Raw genomic sequence first — 19,699 nt, 5'->3', positions numbered from 1 at the left:
GCAAATTGAGAGCATCATGTCCGTATTTACATGGGACTTTCAGTAATGGCTGGTCCACGTCAGGCTTCAAGGTTAACAATTACAACCGCGATATGACAGCGCTCAATTAAAAGTGCAATGACATGATTCAAACTATCTAACATGGAAGAAAGAGACTGCTTGGCCGAACGACACTAAATATCTTTTTTTCCACCATTGAAGCTTAGCACCTGAGGGACGCAAGATCAATGAGCAATCGCGCCGTAATGCTCAATGAGATTCCAATAGGAATGTGCGGTCCATCTTCTCAAAGGCTTGCCAACATAGATCATCATGATCGCAGTGCACCAGACAGCCTCTCCCAACACGGCGATGAGGATGAAGGCGTTGCGAAGTCCAAGGTTCTCAATCATTGGAACAACGGCGTAGCCAAACGCGAAACCTGGATCGTGTTAGTAGTGAATATATGGCGATTGAAGTTTGTACATACCCATCATGTTGCGAATCAGGATGGTCGAGACAAGACCTTCGCCAGCGACCTCCTTGTAAGTGTCAAGGATGTAAGTGAAAGCGAGATTGGAGCCCATGGGGAGAGTCACGCAGATCAACCCGAGGCCAAAGACAACTCCAAACCAGTGGATGTGGTACGAAGCGCCAACACCATACAAGAGACAGCCGGCAGGATGCATTACAAGCGCGACAAGACAAGTCCAGAGACGCTGCTCGGGTTCCATGACACCTCCATTTCGACGGGCAAGGAACAAGGCCAGGAAGTCTGACATCCAGCCTGAAAGGAAGCACCCTACAGTGACACCGACAACGGAAGCAAGGTACGTGAGTCCAATGTTGTTGGCGCTGAAGTTGTAAGGAGGATTTCCCAGGATCAGAGCTAGAGAGCCACCAACGACGTTGTACCAGGCAAGGATTCCACCCACGAGAAGACCACCAAAACCAATACCGGGGAACGAAAAGAGCAAGCGGATGGGGAGGAAGAAGAGCTTGAAGGTGCTAGGCTGTCGCGAGTCGTGATAACCCCAGACTTTGAGCTTCCCCAAATAGGTCTTTTCGCTCTCACCTGATGTATACGCCGTTGCCTCCATAGATCTTGACGTGGACTTTTCGTCTTGTACTGAAGGATTTTGCTTCTCAGACGGAGTTTCGATATCTTTTCCGACTGTAGCAGACGCTTTGATGGTAGCTGGGTCGAGTGCAGCTGTATCAGACAGGTTTCCGATTTCATGCTGGCGGTAGAACATCGTCTCTTCAAAGAAGAAAAAGGTGATGATAGCGACACTTCCTCCGATTATGGCGAGGATATACTGGATCCATCGCCAGCCAAGCTCTTGAGCGACATAGCCAGATGCCACGGGTGCAAGGAACGCGCCACACCATAGAGTCCAGCTATAGGCACCCATGTAAAAGCCTCGGTCATGCGCGAAGAAGATGTCTCCAATGATGACTTCGATGAGAGTCTCTTGGGGCGAAGCACAGATACCAAGGAGAACTCGGTTTGTGAAGAACTCTCCTCTTGACTTGACAAAGGCGGTCCAAAGAGTGACTCCAGTGGTGAGAATGACAGAAACAATAAGAGTGAGGCGTCGACCATATGCAAGAGCAACGCATTGAGTGATCATCGTTCCCCAGCCAAGGAAGAGAAATAGAATGCCATTGCCAGTACTCAGATCAGCGATGGAGATACCAGTGTCTTCCTCGATCAAGATGTATGCTGGTGACAGACCAGAAATCATAGCAGCCACGAAGAAGCACCAAACCATGGCGCATATGATATTTCTTGTCTTTCGTGGGATACTCCAGCGAAGAGGATCATCGGGGTCGTCAGTGGGCTGCGGAACGAGGACGATGTCGCGCGACTGTTGGCCATGCTTCACGTTGAAGATGCCTTGGACATCAACGAGCTGGACGGTTCCAGGAATGGCGACTCCGGAAGTCATTGCACCGGTATTTGATCACGAAATAAATATCAACAAGACAATAATCAGAATTATGTAGATTTTGAGAAGAAAAGTACTAAGGACTGCACCTTGTCTTAAATCATCACACCAATGCAGATCATCGAGACATCTATATGATTTATACTACCTTATTATCACTTACTAGAAGAAGTGGCTTGCGATAGGTAATCTAGACAACCTATTTCTACCCCAACCTTTCGACTCTTATCGCGCGACCCTTGATATGAGGGACAGGGGGAGCTAGGAGCTAAGCTACTATCCCCGCATTGATAGCTTGTCATGTGTGACCAGGACCGGCATTCTTTGAGGGCAGATTGAGTGGCCTGGACTTCTGGACAACTTATTAACATTCTTAGCGAGGAACGAGCCAAGTTCTCACTTGGAGGTGTGTCAAACTGCCACGTTGTCGGTACGTCTCCCGATCTGATGCTGAAGCACAGTAATAAGTGTTCAAGTCAGGATAGTAGAATCGTCCAGTAATTTGAGTAAATACTCAAAGTCATCAGGTTTTCCAAATTGTGTGAATTTACTTTGTCACATAGCTTTCAATCTCTATAGAAACTGAGTTTCTTTCTGAATTCATCCCTCGGAGATAATGTCTACAATCTATGGCCATTGGTATTCTGTGAAAACTTCTTTCGGTTCGCTTCATCCACTGCCTGTCGAACCAGCTTCGCATTCTCCAACACAGTCGGCGAATCAGAATGCAGACATATACTGAACGGCTTCCCCTTGAATCCAAAGTTGAAAGGATCCCCGTTGATATCCTTCCCTGTGTCCTTCATAGCCGCACCAAATGCCCGCTCATGACATAACTCCGGTGTTACAGGATGAGATTGCGCAAAAGGAACAAGCCTTCCCTCTGGCGAGTAGTCGATATCAACGTAGACCTCTCCCTGAAATGGAACCCCCATTTCATTACACATGTCCTCCTGTTCCGGGTTCTGGCAGGCGTATACAGGAACTTTGAAAGTTGCACAAGCTTCTAGTACAGCTCTCATTATGCCCTTGTCTCTTTGCATGTAGAAGAAAAGTTCTCCGTGAGGTTTTATGTGAGACAGCTCAACACCTTCGGCATCCAACATGGCGTTTAGAGCTCCAACTTGATACAACACCATTGCATACATGTCCTTGGGGTCGATTTCCATTTTTCGGCGTCCAAAGCCAAAGAGGTCTTGTAAGCCGGGATGAGCACCAGCTTTGACGCCATGTTGCTTGCAGAGACGAATTGTCTTTAGCATGATGGATGGATCACCAGCGTGAAAGCCACATGCAATATTTGCTGCATCTATGAGAGGCATGAGTTCCTCATCTGGGCCCTATTAAAAATTTGTTAGTAACTGGTAGCCAACACTGTCTCTCAGAGATCTTACCATTTTCCATCGGCCGAAGCCTTCTCCCATATCAGCGTTGATCTCATATCTTTGCGCTAAACCAGTCATGATGCAGGATTTCTGATAGAATGAAAAATGATTCGACTTCGAGATAGGTCAACACTCGTGTTCAAGTCATGATTCGATGAGGAATTTGTGTTCATTATCTCTCCAATACACGTGATACCTCCCCCCGTTCAGTTTGTCTTGTTACAATATGACGTTACTGATCGCTGAACCCCATGTAACATTGGAGAATTTAATCATGATTGAGGGATGACAGTTGGGGTAGAAAATGATCGTTTTGGAAAGATTGGGGTAGTAAGTCTGATAAGCGGCTGGAGCTTATCATGCCCCTGTCTGTATGCAATCGCATTTCCTCATATCTTGATTGGATACCCTGAAGCACTCCATATTTGGATATTACAGTAACTCGAAGGATGGATTGATTGCTGTGATTTCGTTGGGAGTTCCGCAAGCCTTAGTGACCTTCTTTGAAGAAAAAAACGAGCTCCAATCAACTACAGAAATGTGATTCTTTTCGATTCCCATCCTCTGCACCATGAAATCACATCCTGGTCTTTTTCTACTGACCGAACCTTTGGTAGCCAGCAGACCGAAGCATTCAGGGAACAATCAACGTACCAACCGATGAAAGCTTAGCAAAAGCCATGGGCTCTTTCGGACAACATTTTAGTTATATCAAAGCCATGTCACGCAAAGATGAGTTGAAGCAATAGTCGTCAGCTATTTAACATTGCGTTCCTTTCAAGCGATGAAGTTGGTTATGGCGCTTCTTAGACCCGTGGCAAGAACCAGAATGGTCATGGAAATGTGACGTGTTGAAAAATTAAACTAATGCTGAGCAGATATGAGACTGTGACTTATCCTCAAACTGGCTTTTTGTGATAGGGACTCATCTGTCGCGTGTTCTGACAGACTGATGTAAGAGCCCATCAGGGTTCCCACTTACCAACCCTTTTGGTGTCGCTAAATCAAGATGCCGAGCTTTTTGCTCGCAAAGCCTCATCTCCGACTATTCTGAACATCTTGAAGCTTGAATTGAATATACTATATATCTCAGCAATTCCGTTATTAAGCCTCTTATCAGAATGGAGCACGAACCAGTAGAGGATATACCCCATTGTCACCACCATCACCACCATCTGCAGTACCATACTCATCATCATCACCATGGCCCATCTCACGATGTCCCGAGGTCAATGGGGGAACAGAACAAGGCTCATTATAAGTATGACTCTTTCAACTTACTACATCTCTCGCAAGGACTAACCTATGCCAGCAATACTGCCCCCGCGCTCTTTCGATGGCCCTGGATTATTGAGCTTTGCAATCAAATATCAAAAGAGCTACGTGCGAACGTAGACTGGATTGGTATCAAGCCACCATCTTCAAGACCGACAAAATTGTTAGATTACGCCTGCGGTGATGGCGTAGCGTCTCGGGTAACATACAACGACGTTAACCATTGGACTTTATACTGATTATTAACAGGCACTTGCACCGTTCATGTCTACAGTGAGAGGCATGGACATAGCATCAGGAATGGTAGAGCAGTATAACAGAATGGCACTGAAAGCAGGCTATACCTCGACAAAAATGCGAGCTATTCAGGCCGATCTTATCGATCCCGAGTTGACACCATCTCCGGAGATTGACACGCCAGGATTCTTTGATTTTGACGTGGTGGTCATGTGCATGGCTCTTCATCATATCGAAGACCCGGATAACATGATATTGCAGCTCTCAAAACGGCTGAGGCCAGGAGGAATCTTACTTGTTATTGACTGGGTTGCAAGCTCGGCGGGCAGTAGTGTTCAGACCGGAAATCGAACGTTAGGAGCGATCGGTAGAATGGGTTTTCATGAGAATGAAGTAAAAGGCTCGTATGACAATGCTGGACTTGAAGATTGGGCGTGGAAATTGACCTCGGCGCCGTCTCAAGTACCAAGAGAGATTGGTGGTGAACAGCAACTGTTTCTTGCTCGGGGGAGGAAGCCGCTTAGTTAGCAACTTAGCATTTACTATAAACCTGATTTGATTTTGCTAATTACTAGATATAGAATTAGCAGTTGTCATCTCCCCACGACAGCATGAATTTCATGCCATAAAGGTGATATTGCAAAGTTTCCCAAGTAGCCTCTGGAGACGTAGTCTAGACACGTTGCTATAAGCTTCATGCGTCGGGTCATCTATTCGTACCGACTCGACAGAAAAAGGAAACTCCCGATTTTATCAAAAACACAGATAGTCTTAAATCATTACCCCTGTAGTGCTCTCCAACCCTACGTGGCTATCAAGAGGTTGTTGTTAAACGCTTGGCAGTTGGTGCAATACCAGCCTGTATGGCCATGACTGGCTAGTGCAACAAAGGCATCCATAATAGATCAATATGCAGCTTGACGATTTCCAGGTATTTGATGAAGTAACTCAGCCAGTCATGGGAATGATTGATAGACCGAAGGATTCGAGGCGCAGCAAATGACCCTTGTCGTCAGTCACACGATGACTCGTATCTTGCTGAGCTTGTCTCTTTTCAAGCTTGGTGGACAATAAATTCTACAATCTGGCCAATTCCATGAGGCGTGATACTGATTCTCAAAGAACACATATCCACTTCAGATTACCACATTTCTCCTGCATCTTGCTCCAGGCCACATGCTCTGGAGCTGTCAGGTGGACCATCAAGACTAAATTGGCGGCCAGCATACGCTAGACCAAGAATGATAGGCCATCAAGACGCATTTTGGTCGCTAGAAGTAGCTTATCTGACTTCTACAAGCGAGTCTTTGGGCTCATTGTATTCAGTATTATGATCCTTCGTTCATCTCATCCCTAGACCCGAAGCTGTGCCTCTCCTTAGCTTGCGTCAGCACAGCCATTTATTTTAGGCATCCAAGCCATTTAGACAAGCACCACGTTTCGGAATAGGTAAGGTGACAGGCTATATACCCGAGCTTTTTTCATTTCTCGTGTCCAGTCTCACCCTCTATTTTAACCTTATTTCTTCATTACCCCATAATTCCAATCAACATACTCCGTATCAACACAGCCATTTAGATCACACGACGTAAGCATTTTAAAACTATTTCCTCATTCTTGCTGACATCTCATGCCAGAGCCAACATGAAGCCCCAAATTCTTCTCACGGCTGGTCTCGCTGCAGTAGCCATAGCCGACCAATGGCCCATGGCCAAGGAGAAATGCGGTCGTCTTGGACCCATGGAATGGGATCCCAATGATCTTCCTCCCGATGTTGATGTCATGAATATTCGAATGTGCGCCGATCATCCCATGGGAGCTGGAAACTACTGGGGATGGGGCGAATATCTTCCTGACTGGTTTCCTCGCAACCCTTTTGCTGACATGGAGATTAATTGGCTATGGTGGCCTTAGATTGGGATGTAATAAAGTGACATTGAATGAATATCTGAGAAATAAAGAATCTGATTATGAGTAGAACGCCAATCTCAGTGAATCCTACTTGTGCACATCTCAATCGAAAGAGTTTTGTATCGTGACGAGGCTTTTATTCTTTACATTTCCCAAGACCCGACTTCTAGATGAGACTGGACTATTTTTATTATAGACTCCAGACACAAATGAGCTCTGCAAGCCCAGTGTTTGCAATCAACATATAAATGTTTGAGATTCCTACAAGGTTTTGGTTAGTATCCAGTCGTAAGTTCCCTCTTAACAGCATCCTCCAGAGTCTCCAGGTCTTCATCCTTGAGTCCAATCCTCTCATTGTCTGTCTTTTCATAGAGCGTGCCGCCTTCAGACCAGATTCGTCGAAGTGTATATGAAACAGCCTTGGGGTTTCCAGATGCCCACCCCTTCTTCTCTGCTTCCCTCAACTCATCTAGAGTGTAGCTTGAAACCTCCCACGGTTCACCTCCAGTCTGCTTCTCAAGCTCCTTGAGAATCTGCTTAGAGTTCACGACGAAGGATTGGACTATCAGAGCGCGGTCGAAAGACTCTGCGGGATGATGAAGAGCGGCGACTACAGCCTTTCCAACACTATCGAACATTAGCCACAGTCCTAGAAAGACTGAAAGACTGATAACAATCAAACTTACTCAGGCATAGTTGTGAAGCCAATCTTGCCCTCCCCATTATCAATCAAAACCGCCTTCTTGTTCTTATGATCAAACCCTCCAGCTTCAATAACATCAGGCGAGAGGGTAAAATACATATCGATATATGGTCCCGTGACGACAAAAGTATACTTCAGACCACTGGAGTTCTCACGGATGTACTTTCGTACCTTGAGCTTCAGCTGATGGGGCTTCTCACTGGCGCTCTGAGGGCCGTATTCGATATCCGTGCCGTATTCTGAAGGGAAAAACCACTTCACTGAACCAGACTTAGCTGCGAGTTTGAAGAGCTCAATCTGTGTCTCGATGACATTGCGTCCCACTGCACTGATGACAGTGTCGACGCCTTGGTAAGCCTTCTTTACGTCTTCAGGATTATTGACATCTCCCGTGATGATCCTGACGTCCTTTGACTTGAGCTCTTTGATCAATCCTGGTTTTCTGGTAACTGTGTCTTCCGAGGTGAAGATGGCCACCTGATCGAATGCTGGTTGCGCATTGGCGACAGCATTGGTGATATATCGCCCGATGTTGCCGGTAGCGCCGAAAATGAGAATGCTCTTGGGTTGAAAATCTGCCATCTTGATGATTTTGGCGAAGCTAATGGCTTTCAATACTCGCAGGTCGAGGCTACGTTTATAGATAGATTGAAGTTGGATTTGTAAGCTATGATCCGGTATGGAATTTATAAGCTGTAGGATATTAGGGTTCTTGACTTTGTCTAGATTGGAAAGTGAATGATGATCGTAGAGGAACTAATGTCAAAGCGCGCCCTTTGCCATCACGCCCTACATGAAGAAGTTGATAATGCTCAGGCATCTCAGCTCATAGCGGGCCGAGGCGGGGTTGAGCACGATATATTGCTAAGAATTGCCTAATGTGGTTGGTAGATCAAGTTTGTCAGCCTCGATAGTTGAGTCACTTCAATTGAACCAACTATCGTGAGAATTGCAATAACCCCCTATATACATGGCATGGGTGAGTTCTTTGAACTTCCACCTAAAACTTTGTTATTGGGTGACCTCTGAGGTTACGGGAAGTCAAATGACTGTCTGCGCTATTGGCTGTTTGCTCTAATTTACACCATTTGCGTGAATTTATGATTGAAGTTCAAAGGTTATAACTTATGGCAAGGTTCAGATGAAGCTCTTATCTATCGTGAGAAAGTCTCATCTTGATAGTCGCACCATCTAATAAGATTTCTTCTTTGAATCAGTGTAAATTCTGAGTAGTAGTTTACCCTGATTCTATCACGCACAGTGAATAGCATGTTTCCGAAATGAACATGATAAGTCAAAGAGATTCCAGTTTCACCAAAATATAGACAAACAGGTTCAATTGACAAGGTAAAAGTGTCAAAGAGAGCCGTTAAGTATCTGTGATTAACTTCTCCTATTACCAAGAATATATCAAAATAACTTTTCTAAGGTAAACGTATTCCCAGTAAGCTTTATTTTTTAGGTAACTGTTCAGATTGCTATACAGCGATGCCTCGCGGTTCTCAAAGAACAAACTTCCCATATTGAAGTTACCATTCTAGGTTCTCTCTGCCGGAATAAGCTCTCAGCCACAAGCCTCAACTGCAAATAACACTTCTAGCCCACAACTTAGACATCGATACCACGATGACTGACCAATGGCGAAGTTACCATTCATTGATGTGAAGTCTACCTGAACCAAATTATATTAAAGCATCTATGAAAAAAAAAACCTCCCTCTGTTCATTTCGTTCTCAAAATCATCCATTCTCACCAACTCGCTTATTCTCGAGACACTCTCGTCTTAAACACTCACAATATTCCCACATTCCACATCATCAAACTTTACATATCCTCCAAGTAGCCTTTACATGAAGTCCTACGAAAACCTTAATTTATACCTGAAACCCCCAATCGTTTTACATTCAAGATGGTAGGTACAGAAGAAAGAGCCAGATTCTCTCGAACCCAACTTAGCAAGGACATCGAACTCGCCCTTCATAACCTCCTAACGAAGAAGAGGGATACCTTCTCTCCGCCTCACTCATCGCCCGCCCAACGCTACTATGCATCCTTCAGTCGGCCGCCCAACTGTAGCTGGGACGACGATAGCGATACATATGCGGATGAAGAGTACGGCCGCAAACCACGGTGTCCTATCCTCGGAAAAACCATGAAGTTCAAGATCTGCCAACGCGACCATCCCGACGGTGAGGCGTGTGCAGATAGGGTTTGTTTTATTCCCAACGCCAGCGCGAGGAAGTACATGCTGGATTTCATGACAAATGGCCCGAGACAAAGTCAGTCTCTCAATAGGCTGAGACCCATGGCTTACCGTCTGGTGAGGAGTTCCGACAGCGACATCCCCTCAAAAAACATTAAGGCCTTCTCGAGAATAGTGCTTGATATATTCTCTGATCTCTATTACGCGGATGATCAGACTTGGGATCCTGAGGTTCACGGAGTCTTGGATTGGAAGCATCGGCCTGTTGAGAAGTGCGTTGACGATATCATGTTCGAGATCCATGGGGTTAAGTGGAAGAGAGATATGCAGGAGTACTTATAGGAGCGGATGGAGATATCTTGCCACCCCCCAGCAATGTATCTTTGCCTTCCTGGGAAACACTATATTTTGGACTTGGAAGGGCCTAGGATGTCTTTTGGTTGAAGATAATCGAGGTTCTTTGTCATTTTCACTTACACTACTAGCCATAGCAGGTGGCTCACAGAGGGACAACGGCTGCTTCCATGGCGCAATAAGAGTTATATCTGTTTACATTTCTTCAATAATGCCCACTGAATCTCTATACCTAACACCTTACAATGAATGACCCTCGACTCTCAAAACTGTCCTCAAATGAGTAAACGCCAACTTCTCTCCCTTATGACAAGCCAGAAGATTCGCCGTCTTGAGAACGTTCTTAATCTGTCGACCATTCAGCTCCAGACCAGCCAGAGCCTTGATATCTTCCTCCTTAATCTCATGTGCAGAGTCGCCCTCAACTTTTGCATCTAGACTGATAGCGCGACTCAAGAAACCTCGCCAGACAGACTCTCGGGCGGTGCTGTCGAGGGGAGGATACTCGAGCGACATGTGGATTCGGCTTTGGAAGGCCTGGTCCATGTCCTTGACGCGATTGGTGGTGAGGAAGAGGATGCCTTCGTAGTATTCGAGCATGCGAAGGAAGATTGAAACGATACGATTGCGTTCGATGTCATGTGCTGAGCGAGCCTCGAGGAAGACGTCGCACTCGTCGAGAAGGAGGACAGCGTTCCAGTTGGCCACCATTTCGAGAATGCGTTGAAGGTTCTCCTCAATGTCGTAGGCATCGCTGCCGAGATCACCAGCGCTCATGATGTACAGTGGAACCTTCATCTCCTCAGCCACCGACTCAGCAGTCAGTGTCTTACCAATACCGGGACCACCAGACAAGAGCATGATGATACCCTTACCCTTTCCAGAGATGATATCATCAAAGACATTCTTGAATTTGACCTGGCTCTGGGCGAAAGCAAGAATAAGTTCCTTTTGATCGGTAGGAAGAACAAGCGAGTCAAAGGCCTTTTCATTGAACTTGACCTCTGTGACATCATCAATGAAGAACTCCATCCATCGCTTGTTCTTGAGGGAGTAACCGCGGACCATAGGACCCGTCATAATGAGCTGCTCTTCACTGAGAGGAGCGCGCTGGTCATCATCAAAGTCAGGCTTCTTGGCGCCCGAGTCGCTGTAACAGTCACTGAAACAATCATCATTGTCATCATTGCCAGCATCACTATCCCGATCACTGTTGGCGACAGGACCTTCACCGGTCAGGTAGTTGAGCCAAACGGTATGGTCGGGGTTCTGCTTCTCCCAGTTCGCTCCATCGATGACAATGCGCGAGTTGACAGTCTCTTTACGAGACTTGGTCGCATTGACCCACCAAATGGCAGTGCCGCTGTATGCCTTGTAGTGATAGCCCGCAAGGCTCTCAAACTTGCGCCCACGCTCGAGAAGCATCTTGCGTGCCGCATCATGATTGGGGTGGTACTCTAGAGGATAGCATGGGAGGCTGGAGAATGGAGCAGTACCAGGGAAGTCGTTGATCTGCATGGTGATATCGCACCATCCCATGCTTCTTCCATCCCAATCAATACCCTTGCAGTTCATCATGTAGGCAAGGTCACCACATTGTGTCTTTGCGAGGTATCCAGAGTCGAAGCGAACAGCAACGGGTCTTCCCTTAACAGAACCCCAAACTGTGCAGCCAGGAGGGAAAAGAGTCCAAACATGCTCAAAGGCAACAGCGCGGTTCTTAAAATAATCCTCCCGCAGCTGAATAATCTCGCCCAGCTCATCTCTCATGATCTTATGCAATAGCGACACATGCTCGCGGGTGATTTGATCATACTTGAGATCATCCTTCGCAGCAGTGAATTGACCCCATCTATGAACAAAGCACTCAAAAGGAGCATGGAACTTGAGGCGTGAAACATCAGTGACGATACCGGGATAGTCCTCAAAGACTTTTCCGAGAATGCGCTTGAGGTAAGGAGATTGAATAACGAGGGAGTCAATGTCGAGAGGCTTGTTGGAGTCAGCCTCCTTGGGCTTTCGCTTGCGGATGATGACGGCGTATTTTTGGGTCTCCTCATTTTCTGCTGCTTCTTCAAGATCATCAGGGTACTTGTCTGTCCATGATCGGTCTCCGTTCTTATCGAACTTTGCGTAGAGATCTTTGCTTTCTGTGAGGAGACCGACCATGACCTTTTCCTTCTTCTCTTCATCCTCTTTTGGTATTTCTTCTGTCTTTTGTTCTGTCTTGGTTTGTGTAGTCTCCTCCTTAGGTTCTGTGTCTGCGGGCGTCAAGATGACGGTGGACTCGTCACCGCTGCTCTTGGTTGACTCCATAGTGTCGGTAGTCATGATGTATGTATTGATTGGTGTTGATGGGATGTTATGTGAGGGGAAAAGGTTACGAGGAGGGAGGAATGGCGGTTGCAATAGAGATTGAAGATTTAGAATGAAGAAGTGTGAATTAATTTGAGATGATAGCATTTCCTTCAGCTTATTTCTTCCTCTTTATACAACATCGATACAGCCTCAGGCAAGGCCTCCATCTGTAGGCACGACGGCGTATTGCTCACACGGCATTGCCCAGACCCGCAAAAAGGAATGCCAAGTCGAGCTGCGAATAGCTACGCCAGCGAAAATCGATAGCGAATACCGAGTATCATCCCCTCGTAATCATCTGATAGGCTGGATGATTTCATCGGCGACCATTTGCAGCAATTGCTGACCGTGCTGATTGCAGTACAGCCCATCAATGGATCTAGATCCAGGCACCGGCCCATAAGGCTTAGGCTGCCTGTAGGCATCCAACACTGCCCCAAAACTGGGAAAACAATTGTAATTGGTATAGCTAGTTTTCTTCGAACCAAAGTTCCATCTGAAGGAAACTGAGCCTGGGATTGGATGGCCGAAAGAGTCATCCAGATCTGTTGTTTGAGGATCTGCAGAGACACGAATGTTGAGCGACGTGAACCTCACATCATCACAGGCAGCAAAGCTACACCAACGAATAATCAGAGATATCATGGGAAAAAAGTCTTTTCTGTACTACCGTGAACAGATAATTACAAATTTCCACCATCGAGGATACTTGCAGCAGCTTCTTTGATAGCAGCCTGCGCCAAGATAAACAGACTTGGCCCAACACTAATCCTCGCAACACCAATTTCACCCAATGCCTTAGTTGACAACGCATCCTTGGTCCTATGCGCCAGCTTGACCGCAACCCTTCCATCAAGCTCTTTCACCAAAGTCTCGACCCATGCATCTCGTAGTCCCCGTCCTGATCCACCCCAGTAAAATACTGTTGTAGCACCAGCTTCCAGGTACGCCTTTCCGCGTTTGATAGCTTCTTCCATCGCCTCATCTTCTGAGAGGCCTGTGTCGACGTGGAAGGTGTCGCAACGTGCATTAACGACAAAATCGGGACAACCTGCATCAGAGGCAGCTTTGAGAGCTGTCTTGAGACGTCGGACTTGTTCGTCGATGGGGTAGAATTCGGATGTTTCAGAGCTCACGTCCTCGATGTTGGCGCCGACAACACCAAGCTCAACGGCTCGCTTGATCGTAGACTCAATCTGAGACCCATATCCGTCTTGTAAATCGGCAGACAACGGAATGCCAGCCGCTTTGGCGAGCGGTGCAACCTTGCCAATCGCCTCCATGTTCTGCTCTAGGGTGAGCTCCTCATCCTGGATACCGTATGTAGCTGCAACGGCCCAAGACGCTGTCGCTAGAGCCTTGACTGGCTTAGAAGTTCCATGGTTGAGTGATGTGACAGTTTGGAACGAAGCGACGTCCCAGATATTCGGGAAGACAACCGGCGATGAAGGCTTGTGGAGAGCCTTGAGCTGTTTGGCGAGGTCGTTGGACATGGTCGATCAATGTTGATGACGTATACGATGTTGGTAGTTCTTTGTTTGTGCCTCAATTACAATATTTCTCACGATCTTTATATGCCAAGACAGAGGAGTCATACTTACATGTCAATACTTTAGTGTTGCTTTTGATGTGAAGGGCGCGGGGGACGGCGTAATTCGGCATAAGACGGGTTAGGTGAGTTATACCGACCACATCGACGAGGCTTTCCAACATCAATAGTTGCACTTTGTGGCCTCGTTCTATACTCCTCACCAGATTCAAGAATCTTGAAAGACTCCAACATGGTCGCTTTCACTTCACACAGCGCAGTTGATCTTCAAGCTCTCCCGTCAATATGGACAAGGGTACCTCGCTAGACCTTCCGCTTGGGATTCGCTTGTGGGGATGTCCCATAGCGATTCAATGCTAGAGGACGGCTCAGCAGTGTCACAATATTTCTGAATCATCTTCAGTGCCCCCTCTCACTCACTGCATCACTCACCATCGCGAAGATGCCTCTCCAGCTGCGCCCTGCTGTCCCAGAGGACATCCCCGAGATGTGCCAGGTCTACTACTCAGCTTTTGGTGACACCTATATCGGAAGCCGTGTCTTCACGTCCGACATCGATGCCTCAAATCGCTTCTTTCAGAAGGCCTTTATGGATGATATTGCAGACCCTTTGTGTGAATTGCTCGTTGTTACGCACAAATCCTCCCCAGGCTCAAAAGACGAAAAGGTAGTCTCGCTAGCAAAATGGGCCCTCCCGGGTGCCCCAATCCAAGATCCTCCACCAGCCGAAGCATGGCCAGCAAACGGTGATCTCGCAGTCGAGTTCTTTGGCGCTATGACGAGAGGCCATCGCAAGTTGATAGGCGATAGACCTCATTATTACCTTGAGCTTATCTGCACGCACGAGATTTGGCAAGGCAAAGGCGCGGGCACTCTACTTCTCCGCTGGGGCATCGAGCGTGCAGACACAGATGGTCTCCCATGCTTTCTTGAGGCTACACCCAAGGGAAAGCTGGTGTACGAGAAGCTCGGATTCAGGGTAAAAGCTGAGGAGGAGTTTAAGTGGTCGTTCGGAACGTTTGTGGAGACTTACATGGAGCGTGATGCAAAGATCGAGAAACGGACAATGACGCGGCCGAAATCCAAGGAATTCGCGTAGATCTTTGTGTCACTGAATGGAGATTTGCGCGGGTTACAAACACTGACTGGACTGCTTTTCTGTCTCCCGCGCTGGTGGATGGGTTCCTTGCATCTTCAACTCCCAACTGCGAAATGATACACAATGTGCACCTGCGAATGGATACATTATGCCTGCGGGCACGAAGAAAAAGCCCGATATATCGACTGCACGACGAGAAAAGAAATCGCCAACAGCTCAGAATGCTCATGCGGGAGTGTTGACTTTACCGTTACTCGATCGCTACGGCCATGCGGAAAGGCCGGATGTGCATATAAAGAATGCATGATGAGAGGATGGGTGTGTTGCAGATGTGGCAAGGGACCTAATGAGGGTCATGTTTGCAAGCAGGATGTCAAGCCATGGCGCTGGGATTACTTTGAGTGTGGGCATGATTTCTGCAAGGACTGCAGACCATGGAGGGGAGAACAACAAAATGGACATCATGGGGGTCATTCGAGAAGAGGATCGAAGGAGATGATTCGAAAGGGGCTGCACGTTATCACTGGAAGGACAGAGAGAGTTTGACGATGTCACGACGTCTACGGAGTATGGCCTGAGGGAAAGCTCTAGAGCAGAATCTGCATATTAAGTTTGCAAATGATACCATCCTAGGAAAGAAAACTCAGGATCTTAACCCCAAGTAATAAAAATATCTAAGTAAATTTAATCTAAATTTAGGGGAATTCTTACTTAAATTTATTTTAATACCCTATAATAAGGTTCGGTGTTTTCTTGCTCCCTGAGGCCATTGAAGCTATCACGGACGTTTAAACTCGGCCGAGAGACCGATGGACCTGACGATCATCCCCGTTAATGATTGCAAGAAAACCCACGAAAATTCTCCAACAGAAATGCCAAGAAATACGGAATCTCCGGACTTTTGCTGCCTCGGCCTGGCGGGGGGATCGTGGCGTCTACGTGGCTATGACATCTTATCATGACGTCGATCCTTTGCTGGTCTTTTTTTTAGTTATAAAAAAAAATCTAGAAGATCTTGGTAACTGTGCACAAGACACTTGCAGCCGATTCGGTCACCAAATGGGAATAGATCAATGCTTCTCAGGCTTTTGCAGGTTTTTTGTCGCGTGACTTGCCCCTTGTTTTATGATGCTGACGATGATACTGTGAAACCTTTTCTTTTACTCCTTTTTGATTATTTATGTTGTTTGCTTTCCCCCTTTTTTCCATTGTTGAAATTGCTGGCTCTTTCAGCGAATAGTTTGGCCATTTTCTTGCATGTGAAAGAAGTGCTGTACCCTTGTCATAGCGTCCCGTCCGTGTAAACGTCACCAAAGAGATACAGCCACAATTAGATTTATTTGCGTTGTACGAGCAATCCAATCGCCGACGGACTTTCGCTGCCATTTCTTTCAAGCACAAAATTTCTATCGTTATTGAACTTACTTAACGATTATTATTTCTTTATTGTCTTTATCCTTGATTGATACACAACACGCGACACTTCATTTCTGCGCGACGTCGCATCAACCCTCATCATGAACGCCTCCAAAATGTCCTACCTCTCACGCCTAAGCCCGATTCCTGCATTCCCTGAATACACAGGGCCCTACAAGGTCGGCACCGTCGATGTCGAGATCCCTATCTCCGAACTTGAAGCGCCCAGCGTTGTCCCCGAAGGCGTCGATAAGATCCATACCGTCCAGTATCGCATGTTCTACCCAGCTGTTCCCGAATCGCACGAGAAGCACATCAGCTGGTTGCCCAATCCTCAGCGACAGCACCTAGTCGCATACACAAAGTTCCTTGGTATTGGACCTATGCTAGCAGAATTCCTTTCGTAAGTGCGCCGAATCTGAATCGTTCCTATAATTTGCGCTGACAATCTGAAGATTCCTGCCCCGACATCTTCACTATACTACGATCCCAGCCCACAAGAATGCGAAACTCCTTGAATCGTCAACCGAGAACAAGCGATGGCCGACCATGATCTTTTCCCACGGTCTGGGAGGGTGCCGAAACTCCTACTCTTACATCGCCGGCTCCCTTGCCTCTCACGGTATCGTCGTCATCTGCCCTGAGCATCGCGATGGCAGCGCTGTCGCAAGCTTCATTCGAGTTCCCGAGAAGCAAAACGGAACCGTCACATCCAACAGCCGAATTCACATTCCCTACGAGAAGATCTCCCACGACGTCAGCCCCGAAGTCTACCAAGCCCGCGAAGCCCAACTCCGAATTCGATGCTGGGAGCTCGGTATGATCCATCAAGCCATGCTCGCTGTTGACAATGGCACGCGATTGACCAACTTGAACCGTTCGACCCCAAGCCTCGATCAATTCATCGGTCGATGCAATATCCACGAGCCTGGAAGCATTATCTTCGCTGGCCACAGCTTTGGTGCTGCTACTATGACGCAATTCCTCAAGAGCACATATTACGCTGATGTTCCAGAGGTGGCTGCAATGGGGAAGCCCATCTTTGTCCCTGTTGAGGGCAGTGATATTCGAAAGCAGGTCACTGAGAAGACCCTCGTCATGCTGCTCGACATGTGGTGCATGCCCTTGATGGCCCCCAACTCGGCGCCTCTGTTCAACCTGCCGCTGCCTGCATATGCCGACAAGGCCAGCGCTCCTGGTGGAAAGGCTATTCTGGCAGTCGAATCGGAGCACTTTTTCAAGTGGACAGACCATCTTCACATGAAGGCTCGTGTTTTAAGCCCCGACCCTACTGTCAAGGTCGTCACACCTCAACTATTCGAACGGCCTAGTGGTTACAAGATGTCAGAGCCAAACTTCTTCTACGTCGTCAACTCCGCACATCTCAACCAGTCTGACTTTGGAATCTTGTTCCCATGGTTGACGCAAAAGATCTTCAAGGCCGAGCAGCCCGAGCGAGCGCTTCGTCTGAACCTCCGCGCTCAGCTCCAGATGCTCCGCGAGAACAACGTACCCGTTGGTCGCACATTCGCTGGAGACCTCGTTGACGGTACTTCGTTCGATAAGCTCGACAAGTTCAACGAAGCCAACGGCGATCCTTGCAAAGACGGCATCAACAGTGACCAAGCCATCTTTGACAAGAGCGGCAACAACCCTGTCGAGTTCTGGCGATGGATCGACATCATTGGTCTGGGCGACGCTGGCGGCAAAAAGACGACTGAGAAGAAGGTCGAAGAGGGCGAGGAGGAGATGAAGGGCGAACTTGACCCTAGTGAGGAGTTGCCCGGAGCACCACCTTCTATGACCGGAGCTGTCGGTGCTGCTGCAGCGTAAAAGGATAACCAAAATGATTATGAAAGCGATTTGACCTTTGGATGGGATAACTTGGAGATACCTCTTTTGGCGCAAGGTTAGGAAAGGCATATTGGATTTGTAAGGATATTGGATGCGAATACCAGCTAGACTCTTTTGTAAAGTACGAATACATCTTGATTCATTCTTGACCTGCATAACCCATCTCAATGACTAGAGTTGACCCATCATTCTGCCATATTCCTCCGACGCCACCAAACACACACTTTGTCGACACGGGATTCCACATTCGTCCTGTTATCTCACCATTTTTCACGGTGACATCCAGTCTCGGCGCACACGCAACGGTTCGGCATGTTCCTTCTGTCGCAGATAGGCATTGGCCAGCTGGGATGCTTATGCGCTGTTCTGCATCGGTGAAGTTCGACCACGCGGCTATGGCGACTGGGCAGGCGAGTCGATCGGGATCGGGTTCCTGATTATGGTTAGTGACGTCGAGTGTCTGAGACTAGAGATCTTGCCGTAGTGCAGACGAGTGTCTCGGGTGTGTCATCGGATGGAGGTTTGAGATACTGGAGCGGATCGAGGCCGGTTTTGTTCAGGAAGAACGACCATGGGAATTTATCTATGAAGGATGTTGGTTCATCGTGACGTCTCTTCAAAATTTCTTTTCCCTGCGATAAAGATGCTAGCAAGATAATAACCGTCTTGGTGAACATTGTGAGCAATGCCGCTTGCAGGTGGTGATGCTATGTCTCGGGCTAACATCAGCGATGGAACAAGCAACGAGATTTTTTTAAGCGTTCCTTACTGATTGGTTAGGAAGTTTTCGAATGTCAGTTTACTTGATAGACTGTTCGAAGGGTCGCAATTGCAGCTTCTAGAAAGCTTCAAACTAAGTGATCACTTTGATGGAGACTCCTGCTTCTTATACTTCCACGCAAATGCAATTCTTATGTCATTTACTTGGCTAGATCTCGGTAACTATAGAAACACTGCCCCTTCGCTTATCTTTCGCCAAATGAAGCATGGCAGACCTCGTACATGAGGTCGTGATGTGCGTGGTTCCGGATGCGGAGGCGAGACTGACGGGCCGCAGTTCTTGTGTTCTCGATCCGGTGACAGGCACTTGAGACACAAGGATACAAATGGGTCTTTAGGGATCAAGTGCTGATTCCAAGCGAGGCTTTCCATAAACGCATGGTAGTATACAGGAGCTTCCTGATACTTGTAGTAATGTAAAGCTGATGCCTGGTAGAGTCGAACAAATCTAGATATTAGAATCAAGACTATAGGCACTTTACTAGCTCAACACCAAGGTAGAAGCCTGTCTTTGGGCTATAAACTTTACTGTCGCTGCCGCTTGTTCAGTATTTTTTCGTACCTGCACCAATTGATGTCATAGAAGTGAGACACAGGGGCCTGTGCCTAACCAAGCACCTGCACATCCGCCGGGCCGATAATGT

The 19,699-nt window shown here is 47.3% G+C and overlaps 11 protein-coding genes across 23 annotated transcripts; 5 read left to right on the top strand and 6 right to left on the bottom strand.

Annotated features, from left to right (window-relative positions):
• Positions 1-7: 7 nt before the first annotated feature.
• On the bottom strand, positions 8-2,055 carry FVEG_04570 (hypothetical protein). Its single transcript, XM_018892374.1, has 2 exons — positions 470-2,055; positions 8-421 (listed from the first exon to the last, which is right to left on the bottom strand). Exons 1-2 carry the CDS (start codon positions 1,929-1,931, stop codon positions 225-227), a joined length of 1,659 nt encoding a protein of 552 aa, XP_018749058.1. The 5' UTR covers positions 1,932-2,055; the 3' UTR covers positions 8-224.
• A 397-nt stretch (positions 2,056-2,452) lies between these two features.
• FVEG_04569 (hypothetical protein) lies at positions 2,453-4,246 on the bottom strand. Of its 2 annotated transcripts, XM_018892373.1 has the most exons (3): positions 3,975-4,246; positions 3,326-3,924; positions 2,460-3,271 (listed from the first exon to the last, which is right to left on the bottom strand). In XM_018892373.1, the coding sequence occupies exons 2-3, from the start codon at positions 3,392-3,394 to the stop codon at positions 2,552-2,554; spliced, it is 789 nt and encodes a 262-aa protein (XP_018749057.1). In that variant the 5' UTR covers positions 3,395-3,924; positions 3,975-4,246; the 3' UTR covers positions 2,460-2,551. The 2 variants fall into 2 exon arrangements, with proteins under 2 accessions (XP_018749056.1, XP_018749057.1); XM_018892372.1 differs by having other exon boundaries at positions 2,453-3,271; positions 3,326-4,246.
• On the top strand, positions 3,745-5,534 carry FVEG_04568 (hypothetical protein). 2 transcript variants are annotated; one of them, XM_018892371.1, is made up of 4 exons: positions 3,753-4,148; positions 4,195-4,577; positions 4,629-4,791; positions 4,841-5,534. In XM_018892371.1, the coding sequence occupies exons 2-4, from the start codon at positions 4,438-4,440 to the stop codon at positions 5,354-5,356; spliced, it is 819 nt and encodes a 272-aa protein (XP_018749055.1). In that variant the 5' UTR covers positions 3,753-4,148; positions 4,195-4,437; the 3' UTR covers positions 5,357-5,534. The 2 variants fall into 2 exon arrangements, with proteins under 2 accessions (XP_018749054.1, XP_018749055.1); XM_018892370.1 differs by having other exon boundaries at positions 3,745-4,577.
• A 389-nt stretch (positions 5,535-5,923) lies between these two features.
• On the top strand, positions 5,924-6,866 carry FVEG_04567 (hypothetical protein). Of its 2 annotated transcripts, none has more exons than XM_018892369.1 (2): positions 5,924-6,277; positions 6,466-6,866. In XM_018892369.1, the coding sequence occupies exon 2, from the start codon at positions 6,473-6,475 to the stop codon at positions 6,740-6,742; it is 270 nt and encodes an 89-aa protein (XP_018749053.1). In that variant the 5' UTR covers positions 5,924-6,277; positions 6,466-6,472; the 3' UTR covers positions 6,743-6,866. The 2 variants fall into 2 exon arrangements, with proteins under 2 accessions (XP_018749053.1, XP_018749052.1); XM_018892368.1 differs by having other exon boundaries at positions 5,924-6,416.
• Positions 6,746-8,257, bottom strand: FVEG_04566 (hypothetical protein). The gene is made up of 2 exons (XM_018892367.1): positions 7,426-8,257; positions 6,746-7,366 (listed from the first exon to the last, which is right to left on the bottom strand). Exons 1-2 carry the CDS (start codon positions 8,022-8,024, stop codon positions 7,015-7,017), a joined length of 951 nt encoding a protein of 316 aa, XP_018749051.1. The 5' UTR covers positions 8,025-8,257; the 3' UTR covers positions 6,746-7,014.
• A 1,094-nt stretch (positions 8,258-9,351) lies between these two features.
• Positions 9,352-9,987, top strand: FVEG_04565 (hypothetical protein; the record flags this gene model as incomplete). Its single annotated transcript, XM_018892366.1, has 1 exon — positions 9,352-9,987. The coding sequence occupies one exon, from the start codon at positions 9,352-9,354 to the stop codon at positions 9,985-9,987; it is 636 nt and encodes a 211-aa protein (XP_018749050.1).
• An 86-nt stretch (positions 9,988-10,073) lies between these two features.
• On the bottom strand, positions 10,074-12,440 carry FVEG_04564 (hypothetical protein). Its single transcript, XM_018892365.1, has one exon. It carries the CDS (start codon positions 12,328-12,330, stop codon positions 10,240-10,242), a length of 2,091 nt encoding a protein of 696 aa, XP_018749049.1. The 5' UTR covers positions 12,331-12,440; the 3' UTR covers positions 10,074-10,239.
• Positions 12,441-12,998: 558 nt separating this feature from the next.
• Positions 12,999-15,585, bottom strand: FVEG_04563 (hypothetical protein). Of its 10 annotated transcripts, XM_018892364.1 has the most exons (4): positions 14,339-15,585; positions 14,110-14,262; positions 13,959-14,059; positions 12,999-13,889 (listed from the first exon to the last, which is right to left on the bottom strand). In XM_018892364.1, exon 4 carries the CDS (start codon positions 13,848-13,850, stop codon positions 13,041-13,043), a length of 810 nt encoding a protein of 269 aa, XP_018749048.1. In that variant the 5' UTR covers positions 13,851-13,889; positions 13,959-14,059; positions 14,110-14,262; positions 14,339-15,585; the 3' UTR covers positions 12,999-13,040. The 10 variants fall into 10 exon arrangements, with proteins under 10 accessions (XP_018749048.1, XP_018749045.1, XP_018749047.1 ...); XM_018892361.1 differs by having other exon boundaries at positions 14,110-15,585; XM_018892363.1 differs by having other exon boundaries at positions 13,959-14,262; positions 14,327-15,585.
• On the top strand, positions 14,278-15,737 carry FVEG_04562 (hypothetical protein). Its single transcript, XM_018892354.1, has one exon. The coding sequence runs from the start codon at positions 14,349-14,351 to the stop codon at positions 15,003-15,005; it is 657 nt and encodes a 218-aa protein (XP_018749038.1). The 5' UTR covers positions 14,278-14,348; the 3' UTR covers positions 15,006-15,737.
• A 292-nt stretch (positions 15,738-16,029) lies between these two features.
• FVEG_04561 (hypothetical protein) lies at positions 16,030-18,500 on the top strand. Its single transcript, XM_018892353.1, has 2 exons — positions 16,030-16,824; positions 16,877-18,500. Exons 1-2 carry the CDS (start codon positions 16,523-16,525, stop codon positions 18,252-18,254), a joined length of 1,680 nt encoding a protein of 559 aa, XP_018749037.1. The 5' UTR covers positions 16,030-16,522; the 3' UTR covers positions 18,255-18,500.
• FVEG_15503 (hypothetical protein) lies at positions 18,365-19,115 on the bottom strand. The gene is made up of 3 exons (XM_018904632.1): positions 19,045-19,115; positions 18,755-18,988; positions 18,365-18,708 (listed from the first exon to the last, which is right to left on the bottom strand). Exons 2-3 carry the CDS (start codon positions 18,950-18,952, stop codon positions 18,415-18,417), a joined length of 492 nt encoding a protein of 163 aa, XP_018749036.1. The 5' UTR covers positions 18,953-18,988; positions 19,045-19,115; the 3' UTR covers positions 18,365-18,414.
• Positions 19,116-19,699: the final 584 nt, after the last annotated feature.

Source organism: Fusarium verticillioides, chromosome 4 (genome assembly GCF_000149555.1).
Source record: "Fusarium verticillioides 7600 chromosome 4, whole genome shotgun sequence".
Lineage (NCBI taxonomy): Eukaryota > Fungi > Ascomycota > Sordariomycetes > Hypocreales > Nectriaceae > Fusarium > Fusarium verticillioides.
The sequence above is the reverse complement of the archived record's forward strand: the minus strand, read 5'-3'. Positions and strand labels throughout refer to the sequence as shown.

Bases quoted from the DNA above. Each gene is read 5' to 3' on its own strand.
- FVEG_04570 (XM_018892374.1), bottom strand. From the start codon at position 1,931: ATGACTTCCGGAGTCGCCATTCCTGGAACCGTCCAGCTCGTTGATGTC. The intron at 422-469 runs GTATGTACAAAC...AACACGATCCAG, and splicing joins CCTGATTCGCAACATGATGG to GTTTCGCGTTTGGCTACGCC.
- FVEG_04569 (XM_018892372.1), bottom strand. From the start codon at position 3,394: ATGACTGGTTTAGCGCAAAGATATGAGATCAACGCTGATATGGGAGAA. The intron at 3,272-3,325 runs GTAAGATCTCTG...AATTTTTAATAG, and splicing joins GCTTCGGCCGATGGAAAATG to GGCCCAGATGAGGAACTCAT.
- FVEG_04568 (XM_018892370.1), top strand. From the start codon at position 4,438: ATGGAGCACGAACCAGTAGAGGATATACCCCATTGTCACCACCATCAC. The intron at 4,578-4,628 runs GTATGACTCTTT...AACCTATGCCAG, and splicing joins CAGAACAAGGCTCATTATAA to CAATACTGCCCCCGCGCTCT. The intron at 4,792-4,840 runs GTAACATACAAC...GATTATTAACAG, and splicing joins GTGATGGCGTAGCGTCTCGG to GCACTTGCACCGTTCATGTC.
- FVEG_04567 (XM_018892369.1), top strand. From the start codon at position 6,473: ATGAAGCCCCAAATTCTTCTCACGGCTGGTCTCGCTGCAGTAGCCATA.
- FVEG_04566 (XM_018892367.1), bottom strand. From the start codon at position 8,024: ATGGCAGATTTTCAACCCAAGAGCATTCTCATTTTCGGCGCTACCGGC. The intron at 7,367-7,425 runs GTAAGTTTGATT...AATGTTCGATAG, and splicing joins GGCTTCACAACTATGCCTGA to TGTTGGAAAGGCTGTAGTCG.
- FVEG_04564 (XM_018892365.1), bottom strand. From the start codon at position 12,330: ATGACTACCGACACTATGGAGTCAACCAAGAGCAGCGGTGACGAGTCC.
- FVEG_04563 (XM_018892358.1), bottom strand. From the start codon at position 13,850: ATGTCCAACGACCTCGCCAAACAGCTCAAGGCTCTCCACAAGCCTTCA.
- FVEG_04562 (XM_018892354.1), top strand. From the start codon at position 14,349: ATGCCTCTCCAGCTGCGCCCTGCTGTCCCAGAGGACATCCCCGAGATG.
- FVEG_04561 (XM_018892353.1), top strand. From the start codon at position 16,523: ATGAACGCCTCCAAAATGTCCTACCTCTCACGCCTAAGCCCGATTCCT. The intron at 16,825-16,876 runs GTAAGTGCGCCG...GACAATCTGAAG, and splicing joins ATGCTAGCAGAATTCCTTTC to ATTCCTGCCCCGACATCTTC.
- FVEG_15503 (XM_018904632.1), bottom strand. From the start codon at position 18,952: ATGTTCACCAAGACGGTTATTATCTTGCTAGCATCTTTATCGCAGGGA. The intron at 18,709-18,754 runs GCAAGATCTCTA...AACCATAATCAG, and splicing joins AGACACTCGTCTGCACTACG to GAACCCGATCCCGATCGACT.